The sequence below is a fragment of the Syngnathoides biaculeatus genome, chromosome 2, assembly GCF_019802595.1.
Source record: "Syngnathoides biaculeatus isolate LvHL_M chromosome 2, ASM1980259v1, whole genome shotgun sequence".
NCBI lineage: Eukaryota > Metazoa > Chordata > Actinopteri > Syngnathiformes > Syngnathidae > Syngnathoides > Syngnathoides biaculeatus.
In genome coordinates, this window is record NC_084641.1 from 2,023,329 (window position 1) to 2,038,205 (window position 14,877).

At 40.0% G+C, this 14,877-nt stretch overlaps 1 protein-coding gene across 2 annotated transcripts in view; it reads right to left on the reverse strand.

Moving 5' to 3' along the window:
* Positions 1-14,877, reverse strand: part of cacna2d3a (calcium channel, voltage-dependent, alpha 2/delta subunit 3a) — a 101,390-nt gene that overhangs the window by 25,980 nt on the left and 60,533 nt on the right. For both annotated transcript variants that reach the window (XM_061812428.1, XM_061812419.1), the window contains exons 13-25: positions 11,957-12,028; positions 11,138-11,218; positions 10,333-10,407; positions 9,423-9,506; positions 9,277-9,348; positions 7,836-7,897; positions 7,703-7,770; positions 5,971-6,016; positions 5,210-5,307; positions 5,046-5,139; positions 4,857-4,952; positions 4,128-4,249; positions 3,465-3,542 (exon numbers count right to left, since the gene is read on the reverse strand). In XM_061812428.1, the coding sequence (XP_061668412.1) occupies positions 3,465-3,542; positions 4,128-4,249; positions 4,857-4,952; positions 5,046-5,139; positions 5,210-5,307; positions 5,971-6,016; positions 7,703-7,770; positions 7,836-7,897; positions 9,277-9,348; positions 9,423-9,506; positions 10,333-10,407; positions 11,138-11,218; positions 11,957-12,028 (1,048 nt within the window). The remainder of the gene's footprint in view (positions 1-3,464; positions 3,543-4,127; positions 4,250-4,856; positions 4,953-5,045; positions 5,140-5,209; positions 5,308-5,970; positions 6,017-7,702; positions 7,771-7,835; positions 7,898-9,276; positions 9,349-9,422; positions 9,507-10,332; positions 10,408-11,137; positions 11,219-11,956; positions 12,029-14,877) is intronic.

Consider the following 14,877-nt stretch of genomic DNA (forward strand, 5'->3'; position numbering starts at 1 on the left):
ACGCTAAAAAAATGAAGAATTGATAACTTTCTTAACAGAAGCCAAAAGAGGAAAACAGTTACCATTAATCATGTCTTAGAACGGAAAGAATAACATTAATATAAGGTTTTTCCTCCATTTAGAGATTTGCATAAGAAAAATCACATGGGTGCTCCAGGTACACCCAAATGACCATTTTACATGAAAGAAAAGGAATTTGGCCAAAAGATAATGACTATTTTTCAGACCTCAAACGGATATCAGCCATTTGGAAATCACGAAAATTTTAAAGGATTTCAGAGGAAGGGACTGTTTAAAAGATAAACTATGAGCAAGAAGCGATATGAACAATAACATGTTCTGTCACTACACTTTAGCATTCATTCTGATGTGATTGATGAACATAAATACATTCCAAGTAATGAGAATAAATTTATAACCCTTCTGAAGGATTTCACTTTGTAAAACCAATAAATTGTGAGATGCTTTTTCCTGACTGTAGATAAAGGTGTCTTTTTTTTTTTTTACAAACATCAATCCTAACCCAAATAAAACTCATAATAGAAACCAAGAATCAGGTTAATTTTGTAGTTTATTTCAAAATTTTTACAATAATACGCTCATAAAAAAACAGCTAATTCCCACCATTTGCAGTTCTATGTTTTCATTTTACAGTTGCATTTGCGATAAGATATCAAAATGCATTGAATTCTAGTTTACTGAAGCATGTACAGCAGATATACTCAGATGCTGTTGCTCTTAACGGCTGACCTGACATTTATGTGCTTTGTGCATTATGCCAGCAAACGCACTGCACGTGGCACAGGATCTGACACGCGCGCAAACACCCTAACAGATACGCTGGCATTCACGTGTGTGTGTGTGTGTGTGTGTGTGTGTGTGTGTGTGTGTGTGTGCGTGCGTCGGGCAACGTTGTGACTCAAGAGATGTCTGCGGGGCACTGGGGCGGAGGATGTCGGGGAGGGGCAGGATAGGCTGACGGGGTTCCGTGGCGTGTGATGTCATTAGCCTGTCCTGTCAAGTTAGTTCGTTAGCGTATTTGCAAGTCTGCAGCTCAGTCGATCGCAGGCCGGGGAAAACTGGCCCAAACCGGCCCACGCTAAATTTGCATTCCAGCCTACAGATCCCCTCCCATCTGACTCTCTTACATAAAATCATTCTTCCTGACATCCTCCAATCTGACAGCCGTGATCATCATTACTGTACATCAGCAGCCTTTGTAATGATAGGCTCTCCTTGTTAAAGTGAGTCGAGTACTTGGATTGCAGCTTCACAGATCTGGCACAAGGATGCAACCTTAGAAGAATACTGAGATAAGAATACGGTTTGCTGCATGTTTACCGTTCTGTCAGGACTCCGACATATCTGTGTGCGTGTGTGTGTGTGTGTGTGGGTTGTGTATGCGTGCTTCCTTGTGTGAGAGAGAGAGCTGTGGCACCACACAGACTCTCCCATCTTTGTCCTTCTGCTCCAATGGTTTCCCCCAGGCCTATAGTACCCACAATGCACTGCTCTCGTGTCAACGCAGTCAGGCACCGTGAAAATGTTTCTCTTTTCTTGCCCTTCTCTGTTCCTTGGCTTGTCTCACCAATTGGTTAATCCCGACCCAACGGTTGTTCTCTGCCAGGATAAAGCTTTGTCCGGTGATTCTTGTGTGGAGATAATCATCTGTGAATATACTTCAGTGTATTACATAATATTGCCCAGAGAAGAATGCTAATACCCACTGGACTGTAGAAAGCCGTTTTTGCATTAATTACCTAATCTTTTATACACTCCATCAAAATTTTAACAGCTAGACTGGATATGTGTTGCAGATATCTAGAATTTAGTTTTGCCATGTCAAAACAAGACATCTAATATATCCACAACTACTTTCCTGCTGTCCTCATTTGTCCTTTCAGATATGCGCAACGTCATTCAGTTGTTCGAGATTTTGACCTGTCACTTTTCATTCTTAATGATGTTATAACTATTTTAATCTGGAGTTGCAGGTATCTACAATTCAGTTGCCAATATCTTCAACTGAATTTTATGCATCTACAATGAGAATACACATACATACAATACACAGAGTACCAAGAGAGGAACTGTGGTACTGCATGCGCAAGTCTGTTAGAATAGTACAGGACATGTACAAGGGCAGCAAAACAGCGGTGAGGAAGTGCCGTTGCTGTGTCAGAAGAATTAAAGGTGGAGGTGGGACTGCATCACGGATCCGTGCTGAGCCCCTTCCTGTTTGCAGTAGTAATGGATTTGTCCCTCTAATGAGTCTGTTTCTAATTCTATCCAACCTGTTCACTCCAAGTCAGAACCTCATCATCTTCATTTCTGCCAATTCCAGTTCTCCTTCCTGTTGTTTCTTCAGTGCTACAGTCTCTAATCCGTACATCATGGCCGGCCTCACCACAGTTTTATAAACTTTGCCCTTCATCCTAGCGGAGACTCTTCTGTCGCATAGAACACCTTCCGCCAACTGTTCCACCCCGCTTGGACCTGTTTCTTCACTTCTTTACCCCACTCTCCATTGCTCTGTATTGTTGACCCCAAGTCATCCACCCTCCCTATCTCTTTTCCTTGGAGCTTCACTCTTCCTCCTCCAACTCTCTCGTTCAGACATACATTTTGTTTTACTTTGGCTAATCTTCATTCCTCTCCTTTCCAGTGCGTGCCTCCATCTTTCTAATTGTTCCTCCGTCTGCTTCCTGCATTCACTGCAGAAAACAATATCATCTCCGAACATCATAGTCTCAGGGAATTCCAGTCTAACCTCATCTCTCAGCCTACCCATTACTACCCCAAATAGGAAGGGGTTCAGCGCGGATCCCTGATGCAGTCCCACCTCCACCTTAAATTCTTCTGACACACTTACAACACATCTTACCACGTTTCTGCTGCCCTCGAACATGTCCTGTACTATCCTAACATATTTCTCCGCCACACTAGACTTGCGCATGCAGTGCCACAGTTCCTCTCTTGGTATTCCGTGTATATTGTGAGGGAGGACATGAGGACAGTGGATGTTAGAATGTTAGGGAAGAAGGTGCACGAGATAGGCTTGGATGGAAAAAGATGACACATTGTGACGTTATATTGGATGAGAATTGTGCTAATTATGCCACAAACTGGAAAAACACACTATTTATTAACCTAACATCTATGAATGTTTTTTCAGTCTTGAAAATTCCTCGGTGCAAGAATCTGTGCACTTTTACATATTCACCTTTTTTTTCTGGACGCACATTCATACAGGAGCAAACGCACATTGAGAGGAAATGATGGTGAAAGAAGGAGGGGCCGAAAAATGGAGCGCAGCTCAGCAGGCTAAATATTCCTGCATGATGGTTAGAAGAGAATTTTACAGCCATTGTCAACTAAAGAATGTGTTGGGGTGGAGTGGGGATGGGGAGTGTGTGTGTGTGTGTGTGTGGAGGGGGGGGTAGAAGCTGCCATCCTCTACTTACCCGCAGCTATGGGTGATTTCCTCTCATCTTGGAGCTGAATGGCAGCGCTGGCTAATACAACACTCTTGTTTTCGGATCCTACAAGCGTAAACAAACCCACACACATGCACACAAATACAAACTTCATGAATCACTTGAAAATTTTCAATTTTAGTTCTGAACTGATCACTGGGTGACCAGTGAGATATGCCGTAAACATAAATGCCAAAGAGTATTATTTCATGGCTGCAGCTTCCTTCCATGAGTGAGCGAATCCAAAGCGAGTCAGTGGCAGTAAATAAGAGGCTTTGAGATCACTTGCATTAGCTGAGACTAATGGAAACCCTGAGGCTGACGACTGATAAAAACAAGGTCCCTCTTTGAAAGAAAATGTATGTAGTTTAGCTATGTGTGTGCAAGTGTGTCACTACAGAAATGGCTGGAAGGTTTCCAAATGCATCTCATTTCAACCCAAAGCAATCAGACACATCCACGAGGACACAACAAGGGATTAATATGAAAGGATGCAGGGGTGCATTGCTATACAGTAGGAGAAATACAAATATTTGAGTGAAGAATAACTACACATTGGAGACCTAAATGTATGTAGTTTTCATTATTTTTAAGCATTTTGATTGATTCCTTTTTTTCAAATTCATTTTTGAAGACCAAAAATGCACTAACCTGTGTTGAAAGGCAAAGAGTAGACAAAGGTGCCAGGAACTTGCTCTGCTGCCCTTTTGTACCACAAGGGGAAGTGATCGGCATTGAAAACTCCTTCTTTATCCTCAGCTGTCAGGAAGTCTCTTGAGACAGGCGGAAACCACAGAGATAATCCATGCGTTATTCAAAAATGTACATAAAATCATCGGGACAAGTTCCAGCCATCCATTTTCTTAGCCGGTTATCCTCACAAGTGTCGTGGAGCGTGCTGGAGCCTATCCCCGCTGTCAATGGGCAGGAGGCGCGATACAACCTGAACTGGTTGCCAGCCAATTACAGGGCACATAGAGACAAACAACCGCACTCACAATCACACCTCGGGGCAAGTTAGAGTGTCCAGTTAATGTTGCAAGTTTTTGGGATGCGGGAGGAAACCGGATTGCCCGAAGAAAACCTACGCAGGCACGGGGAGAACATGCAAACTCCACACAGGCGTGTCCACTATTGAACCTGGGACCTCAGAACTATGAGACCAATGTTTTCCAGCTGAGCCAGGACAAGTTATTTATTGCGTAAAACACAAGAACATATTCATCTGTTTGACACTTTTAGCGAGGTAATGCAGTATAATTTAATGTGCTCAATATTGTAAGTTAGTAAGCAAGACAGTACTGTACATAAGGTATTCAAGTTGCAAATATTCCAAGGACTGATTCAAATCCTGTATCTCAAGAGACACGTCATACTTACTGGCTCGTAAGCTTGTCAGGTACTACAAAAAGGTTGATTCTGGACAGGCCGGTCCTTGTGCCCAGATAGGCAATCTCAACTCCTTTGTCAGAGTTCCTGTGTTCCCAAATGTTTTGAAAAAAAAAAGTACCTTTCGTAACAGGTAAGCATCACATTAGTCCGCATGTGTGGTGTGCGTGCGTGCCATACTCAGACTTATTGAGCACCAAGCTGGTCCAATAGGCCTCGAGCGGGGCAGTTACCACAGCATCAAAAAGGACCTCTTGAATCAACTCATTATCACCTGACAAGAGAAGAAACACGCCTGAAACTACTTTCCAAAGTCCATGAGTAAATTCAAGTGGATCACAAACATTGCAGTTGGGGGTCATGTCCACTGAGGTAGAGTTTGATTGCCTCGATCTGCGTTAGGTAGCGGTGCTCCGGGTGCTCATCTGTATTACAGTACGTCCTGTTGGGAGATGGATAAATTAATGACCAATAAATATGCTTCCAATTGACAGCCGAATTTCGAGGTCCAACATCACATTTTTGGGAAAACAAACTCTGGCCACTATTTTTTTTGGATCATATTTTTACGGGTTGGGTTTGCAATGTTGCTACATTTTTGTTTTAAGCTAAAAATCATCATAATATCAGTTATGTTACACCAAGTTTGGGACATGGTTTTCTGTTCCCATCATAGCTAGAATGGAAGCTATGTAAAGAGGTTTTAATTCAAAAGAAACGTTAGGGTTCTCAAAAATATAACATTGAATACCTATGACACTGGTCAACAACAAATTTATTGTCTGATTTGTTTTGCTCACATGTACAGATATTTTCGTTTTAGGCTTGAATTTTAAACAATGCGGTCGGAGCATTCAATTTAAAGGTACTTAATTTTTATCAATGTCTACTATTTACTTTACAGTGAGCAAAATTTGTAGCATTTGATTAATAAACTGTTAACAAATTGGCATTTAAAAGAAAATGACTGAAAAACGTGGCACAAAGCTGTCTTAAATCATAAAAAAACTTGGACAAAAAAATTTCTCCAGACTCAAATCTAGTTGATTTCACTTTAATTTGAACAAAAAAAGGAATGTGGAAGTCTTCCATATTTATACAGTACCATTCATCTGCAAGGGCAACATCAGGATGCTCTAAGTCGTGAAGACCTGAAAGAAAAAAGATCAAATCAGCAAGCATGAAGTGTAGCCGCAGAAGCTGTTAAAAGCCTTACACTCTTAAATACATGCAGCATGCGTGAAAAATGTATTTTGTGTCGGGTTTTGGCAGGTCTGATTGGATCAGGAAGAGCCAAGTCATGCTCAGGCGGCTGCCGATGATGGATATGTTTGGAGTTACAAAGAGACCACCGTAACATGAATATTTACATGCATGAGGCTGGAGATGGAAGCTAGACACTGTGGTCGACATAATCATCGATCAAGGTATAGCCAACACATCTAAAGAGCCACTAAAGAAATATTAAGCTTCCTTTTTAATTGCGAGGTTTTATGTTCACTTTACTACTTCAACATGTGTGATGGCAAGCTGAGAAGTGAAATTTAACCTCATATGTTGACTTGGGTACCGAAGTTGCGTTCTTGACTCGATTTTTGGCAACTTTAAGCTACTCAATTGTGCTTTACCATGACATTATTAACTACATCTTAACCAGTAATACCAGTATTTTCTCACACCAAATTATACATTACAGCATGAGAGATAATTATATCATTGAGAAAAGAGAAGGGGAGTGACTTAAGACTAGTAAATAAAAGTATAAGTCTACACACCCCTGGTAAAATGTCAGGTCTTTGCAATGCTAACAATGTACATAAATATTAATAATTTAAAACCTTTTTCCACCATCAATGTACCCTATAACCTTAACAACTCAAATGCAATAAAAACTAATTAAGGGAATTAAAAGGAACTGGGATAATGTGGTTGCATCAGTGCACCCTCATAAATAGGATGTGGCTGTGTTCACAAATCACCAGGCACATTTTTAATCTTGGGTTAAATAGGAGAAATAAAGTTCAGTTGTTCTAGTCGCCCTCTTTTTCTGACTTCTTTTTCAAACATAAGCCTCAGAGTTTTGCGCTCCAAATGATTCATAATTCCCTTCCACCTTGTCTTGGGCCCCGCATTCAGCTGAAGAAAAACAGCCCCAAAGCATGTTGCATGTGCATATGTCCTTTTGGTGGTGAGCAGTGTTGAGTTTGCGCCAAACCTATCCTCTGAAATTAGGGCCAAAAAGTTCAACAGTGGTGGCACGGTGGGGCCTCTGTAAAGCTTTGGCTTTACAGTTCTGAGGAAGAGGGTTCAAATCCCGGTCCTACCAGTGTGGAGTTTGCATGTTCTCCTTGTGCCTGCGTGGGTTTCCTCCGGACACTCCGGTTTCCTCCCACATCCCAAAAACATGCATTCATTGGACACTTTAAATTGACCCTAGGTGTGATTGTGAGTGCGACTGCTGTCTGTCTCCATATGCACTGTGATTGCCTGGCAACCAGTTCAGGTGTGTGCTGACTCCCAATTTACATGACTGTGAATGGGATGAATGGGATTGGTTAGGTGTGAACAGACCCATATGCAAGTTATCAGAGAGTGTGCGCACTAGTGCAACCGTCTCTATTCATCTGGTTATTTTTACTTCCTCTTGGGAAAACATTAAGTTCTCTCTATTTTTCTGAGTTGTACGGGTTCTAGTTTCCTATTCAAGGTACAAACAGTTTGGGGATGATTTACCTTGATCTTATTTTTTAATTACAGAAAAAAATATGGCATTTTGAATAGAAAGACTTTTTATATTCATGAGTAGCTTTCAAAAAAAAAGTTGAAGTATCGCATACCTTCCTCTACAGTGACATTCCCTGTGAAGAAGAACTTGCCGTGGCCTCTGGAAAGTGCAACTCCAAGGCTAGCAATAGAATAAAGCAACTCTTTGTAGTGTTCATTGAGCAAAGCTAAATGTCTTTTTCTCACCTGAAAGGAGTACCCTGGATATCTGTGTAGTAGTAATCATTATGCAGCACCAGTACACGTCTCTGTAAAAAAAAAAAAAAAAAAAAAACGATTATACATTTTCAAACATGGGTAGTAACACACTCCATTTACTAGTTATTTTTACTCATATATCATTCTGGATGATTTGTATTAGTCAGAGTAGTTTCAATACACCATATGTTTTACTTTCACTTAAGTATTCATAAGAAGTAGTGACACTTTAACTCTGTTAAAAGGATTACTTTTATTTATTCATTATTGCATGTGCAGTCTATTGTAGGACTTCATCGTTGGCTTCCTTATAGGGCGCTGTTGCCCCAATCCATCTGGATCACTTGTGTCTTTTGACTGCAGTTTGCCAGTCAGAAGCCACAAGGCAGTCACATGATCACAGGCAAATCAATCGTAGGTCAATCAGGCTAACTCATTTTAGGGACAAAAACAAAAACATATATACAGTAGTATAGCATACTGTATATAGTACAGTATAGAGTGATGTAGTCTGGTCCTAAATGGTTTATGGGAGTTTAAAATTAAAACAGTGGTGCATGTGTGTGGATTCCCATTGATTCTAATATTATTTAATATTATTTTTATTTTTTTATTCTAAGATTATCAATTTATTTTAAAAATCTTAATCTGCCTTTTTTTTAAATCACCATTTTCTCAAGAGTAAGTTTTTATTTGAGTTGTTGTGTACTTTCTTGGTCTTTAGTAACCGTACTCTTACTTCAGTACAATATTTGGCAACTCTACCCGAATACCTCTACATTTTTCATATATCCATGGTTAACAACGCATTCACAGTGACTAGTTGTGCAGTTCTCTATCTCATGGGATTTCCTGCAGCATAGCTCCATCTAGCGGTGATGTAACTACTTGCTAGTGGCATGTAATATTTTTTTGCACTGTGAATTTTTGTATTCATATCTATAATATGAATGAGTGTTCTGTGCCTGAACGTGTCTATTGTATTTGGAGATATGTATTTGCATATTGACTGCTTATTAATCAGCTGAAAGTATAATGTTCTTTACAAAGCTTTGAAAGTGCAACACAAATACACTCGGGCTAAGCCAGACACACACACAGAGACACACGCACACAGACACACACAAAGAGACACACCTATGTGTGTCTCCAAAAGACTCATCAGGCTGCTGTCTCTCTCATATTCAGCAACATGTGCATGCCGGAGATAAGCGGCTCACACACTGAGGCAGACAACTCGTGCATGCAGAACAAACCAAATCAGACAAATTCCCCAGTCAATGTTGTACATCACTGTATAACCTCTTAGCAAAGGGCTGCTTTCCTGCCGAGAGCTGCCACTGAAAACCCATTCAGGATCTCGAGAAAAGCTTTTCTTTTCATGGTGTTCATTTAAAAAAAAAAAAAGGTGGGGGTGGGGGTTGCTTACCCCTTTGTCTACGCTCTTTTTCACCTCCATTGAGAAGGTCCCTGTCTTCCTGTTGACCATGGAGTTCCTCAGCTATGAGCACAAAGAACCTGCTGAGCGTCCGCCGTCGGTTTGATGACGGCAGAAAATGACAACGCGAGTCTCACCATGTCATCCTTGTCCTCCCATTCAACCTCAGACAAATCCACGCTGCTGTAGTTTGGCTTCCTTCGCTTCTTACCGTCACCATACTGGACAGGCAGTAAACGTGCACAGAGAAAAAGAGAGGAAAAAAAATGGAAAAAGATTGCGACACAATGACTTCCTATTTGTGTGAAATTTTGACTGAACGATTTCCAAAAGCTGTTTTGACATTGCTTGAATGAAGTGAGTATATCTTATATTAGTTCAGGTGAAATCGATGTTTTTGACAGTATGTGGCGGCCCAACAGCTTTCTAACCCACCCTATGTTGTTTTATCCTTTCTTGCAATTTGTTTGTCAACATGTTTGTGCTGAGCAATACAGCATGTGTGTACTCCAACGTCTCGTTCGTGTTCATCTATCAGCGGAGATAGCCTCCTAACCCTCATTATAAATGCTCATTAACATCTTTAATTAGACCGCTATTAGACCATCTGTCGATCTGTCTCCCTGCCTGTTTTCTCTTTTCCTGCTGCTCCACATCTTTTCTCCACTCATCCTTCCATTTTTACTGTGTCGTGTGAATTCACTCATCAGCCTCCCCCCACTCCTGCACTCCTCTGCTTCATGTATGAGAGGGCCCAATTAAGACAGTAGGGTTACAGTAATCACAACCATTTAGACATTATATCTTTGTATATATGCAAAGTGCAGTGAAGGACTCTGAAGACACTATCCTCATCCCCAGAACATACATGGTCCATTGATTTTCATGTGTGACATCAAAATGTATTGTCACAAGTTGACTCTCACCTAAAAAAAACTGCAAAGTAATGAGGGAATATGTTTCGGCAGTAATGTATGCAACGTAGAAGTGGCGGTCAGAAATGAGTGAACTTGTTAGAGTCGTTCCCAATGAGTCACGAGTACTCACAAGTGGACGTAGATCTGGGTGGGTGAGAATGTAGCCGTTGTTGGTGATTGCAAAGGCATAGCCGTGAATCCCCAACTAGGAGAATAAACAGGGAGAAAGAAGAAAGCAATGTTTTGTCTGACCATAAGGTCTTAGTGTAACAGTTAGTTAATTATCAGCACTGGTTCACAACTTCAGTGCTTCATAGTGAGAGGTGCATATTTTTACAAATACTTTTAGAAACACCAGCCCACGATGCAGAGTAATTCCAAACTGCAACGCAAATGATAAACATTGGAAAACTGACGCAGCATACTGAAAGTGTCAGTGAAAGCTAACAACCAGGTTGATTTTGATCCAACAGTCCTAACGAAACCTTTGCAATAAGCAACCAAACCCAAATTAATCACAATTCTCACTAAAAATAAATTCCAGCTCTGATCATTTCCTCTGATTCTACTAGATGTGAATATAATTCGTCATTTGCAATAAAGTATCCTTTCATTCTTACTATTGTTTTCTCTCATGATATGTGATGGACTATATAAAGGTTGAAATTATCCCACAATTTATGGACAAAAAATACTTGCACATTAAGAAAATAAAATAAATATTTTTTTACAAAGGCGACATTAATGTGAAGTAGCATTAGTAAGCATTATGTATAATTTACTTAACTACAGCACTACAGCAAGAAGGCAAACACAATAAGCATCAAACCTAATCAAAATCTCTTTTTCATCCTCTCCACAGTTTGGTATCCAATTACTGTGTCTATGTCTATAATTACGCTGGGGATTTAGAAAATAATAATAGCATCAAGTACCTTGTATTTGGGAATAGTCTTGAGTAGCTCTGAAACAGGGACATCTGTTCCTACAACCCCTAGTAAAATGCCGTGGTTCCGCTACAAACAGAAAATCAAATGTTAACATTTTAGAAGTATTCAAAGATTACCCACAGAACACTCATCGAATGTAATCTACTTTTTTGTTAAAAAAAATTTTGTTGTGTCTGTGCGCATGTGCGTTTCCGTGTGTTCGTGGTGGCGGGGGAATGCAGCACCAGGGGCGGGTGTTGCTCTACATGCCATTCAGGCTGGCACGTCCACTTCATTTCATATGTTTGAATTGCATTTTTAAATAATTAAATATATCCAAAAAATAATGTTAATTTTTTAATGAATAATACAGTCTACTTGCAGATAACTCGTCCTGCCTTGCTCAAGGGCACCTCAGCAGTAGCCAGGAAGCAAACTCGCATCTCTCCAACATCAATTATTCTTTTCTGAGGTGGCAGGGTTGGAGTCTGATGTGCAGCCATTTTTTTAAACAATGCACTGATCTACTAAGATGAGCTCACAGTTTGCAAGTTCATCTTGGGGTGTAGTAGACAAATGCACTAAGGACAAATGTTGAAAAATACCAAACATTTTCAAACCAATGTTTTTAGAAGCTCACAATGACAAGTCACTTTTTTGAACATTCATATGATTTAATCATGTGTAGGCCTGTAAGATCAATCATTTCAATCAAAAACAAACTGGGACCATTTTGTTCCCCAAACAGGCTCCCAAAGAAAGAGATAATTCATTTCAAATTGGTTCAAACCTGAATCATGGTGGAATAAAGGTGCTAATACTTACAGTCTCATTCTTAGTACTGAACACTGGCATTGCCACAGTGGTCATCAGCACCGGACCTTGACCATCATCCAGCTAAGCAGATATTGGGTGAGTAGATGAGGAGGAGAAAAAAAAGAAAGAGGGAGGAGAAAAATGGGAACCAATAGCGGAACATAATTGAAGAGGTTTAAATGAAATGACAACGTTGCCATTGTCATACACATTCTCTGAACCTGACTTGTAATGCTTTTTAATAGCAGACCTGGGAGTAACTGTGCACTAGATGCAGTCATCCTCAATTAGCTTCTTCAGTCTACACCAACTTATATGACATGTTTTATTCATGTTCATTATTTGACTAAAAAGATGTTGAAGCACAGCCTCTCTTTGATCTCCTTCAGAATAAGCTTGTCCAAAAGTCAGAGCTTCTAGTTAGGATGTGAGTATCTTTCCTCCCTCAAGACCGCCGGAATAATTATGATATTTATCTTTCCAGCGGCTGCCCATCTACGCTTGTGATTTCAATTTCTTGATGAATGCTTGACAGTGTTGTGCTGTGGAGGCTGCTTCACAAGGTATTATATGCTTGTCCACTAAGAGAGCATACATACTTTGAAAATATACTTTGAAGTATTTGACCTCAGTGGCGATATAACAGCTTCTTACTTGCGTGGTACCCTCAGAATGTCTGCGTGCTAACACTTCCACAGGTCGAAACATTTCTTTGTTTCCTTTGCTTCTTGGCTTGTCAGCCTACTGTAGTGACAACTGAGGTCAATGTAATTCCAGTTTTGGGAACGCAAACTACTGTAGTTCAAGGTTGAGTTCACTGTTCCAGAAATGAACTGGTTCAGGTGATAAGTCAAAAAATTTGAACTAAGTTCACCATTCCAACACCAAATTACTTCTAAAAATATATGTAATTTATTTTTATATTTATAATGTAATGTAAAATATTGGCACCGCATTTTCACATTGTTACCACCGATTCTGTCAAAACTAGTAGCCAGCTGCAGCTTTCACCCTACAATCTCAAAAATATGGAGAAAAATGTGTATTAATGGTGTATTTTTTTTTTTAATGAAAACAGCACTTTTGCATTTAATATGGAAAAAAGCAGTATTTCAGGGAACTCATTTTTTTCCAGCTCTTCCTGACTAATTTCACAAGATATTTTATCGTATGTATTTCTGCAATAAAAGTCAATTCTATCTTGCCACAGTGTTTGAACTAAAACATTTTGATGCAGATAAAAACATTCCTAACCACTGTACTGTAGTTGGCGGAGTAGCATGTGAGTCATGTCAAGTTTGCATCCATCCAATGAAAAATCTATGAAATAAAGGAATCACATTCTAAGATATGTATATTTGTAAATGTTTGGCCACTTATAATAACAACTCACAATTTCATTATTCTGCTGCATTTTATTCAGAACTGCAGGAGTCTGATGAGAACACCAAATGATAGCGATACTGACCCTGTTAAATGTTTCCCCACTTCTGCTGCAACAATCAGTCAAACTATTACATGATACTAGAGATTTGCACATTCTGAAAACACCAGCTCCATATCACCACCAATAATGACAGTATACTACGAGCATCCGTTCGGTCTCCATCAGATGCTGAGGAAAAAGGAAACAGGGACCTGAGCTTTGACAGAAGGTAATAGCAATTGAGGACACGGTATTGAACATCAAAGGTAGAAAGTAAGTACTGGGACTGTGATAACGGCAATACTTTGCTACTTGATCAAAGGACAGGGGCGAATGGGTAGGACCTCATCTAAAATAAAAAAAAAATCTATTTCCAACCTCAGGTACAGCATATTGGATCATACATCAGAGGTCTGTAAACATGTGGGCTCTGAATTATTGTGTACTGCCATCAACAGTTGTTGAGCATCTCTATCTACTGGCTAGTGGCTGCCCCTTTGTGGCTGAATGTTCATCCATTTGTTGGAATTCAGGCTTGTTGTACGACACTGGAAATGGAAAAAGTGTAGTAGATAAAAGGAGCTGCCTGGAGATAGACAACAGGCAACATTGTTAAAAGTCATCATCACCATGGAAGTGGAACTTCTACTTTTCTTTCCCCGGGGGAGGAAACATCAATTTGTAATCTTTCATCATTCACAATCTCAAAGAAGAAGCCCCATCCTTTTTCAGCGATCTTTTTTCTAGCTTTGTGTACATGGCCTCTCTCACCCTTCCTCCGAATCATGTCTTCCATGTCGAGAATATACACCTTTTTTTGTTCCTCGAAAGAGTACTGCTTCTGTCAGAGCTGCAGGTAGACAGCTGAGTCTTGACCTGAGGAGTTTGCCCATCGGTGTTGTGCCATGCGTTTGCTGAGTGATTTTCTTGAGTTGAAACAATGACTGTGTTATAAAATAAAGTTTTTAGCATGCTAAATGTGTGATTGAACATCTTTCTGGGAAGCTACAGCTGTTGTGTTCATGTGGGAGCACAAGTGCGACAGTATATGATTGCTTGGGTTGACAAGCTTTGTGATGAGGACGGCACCTGCTGCTGCATTTTTGCAATTGTAATCAATGACGCTCTAATAAATTAGTGATTTTTCTGAATATTCAATAAAAGATTGAATATAATTTTGGGGTGCTCGCTGTTGTGTTCACGCAAGACCACAAAAGTATACAAGAGCAATCTAAGGTTTCATGCCAACTTGAACAAAGCAGTGTATGAAAACTCAAGCAAGATGTCAGCTCTTTTTTTGATGGCCAAGTAAGTAAACAACACATTTGTCTTTGGTAGTTGGAGCCGCTCTAGTATGACATACATGTTGAGTACGACACCAGACAGACAAGGAATTTTTTTTTTATGGACCATTAAAATTCTCTGTAAACCTTTGACCTCAAAAAGGAACACATAGTAGGAGAGGAAACTGTAGCTGCATGGGGTAGATTGCACCTTAGGGGGA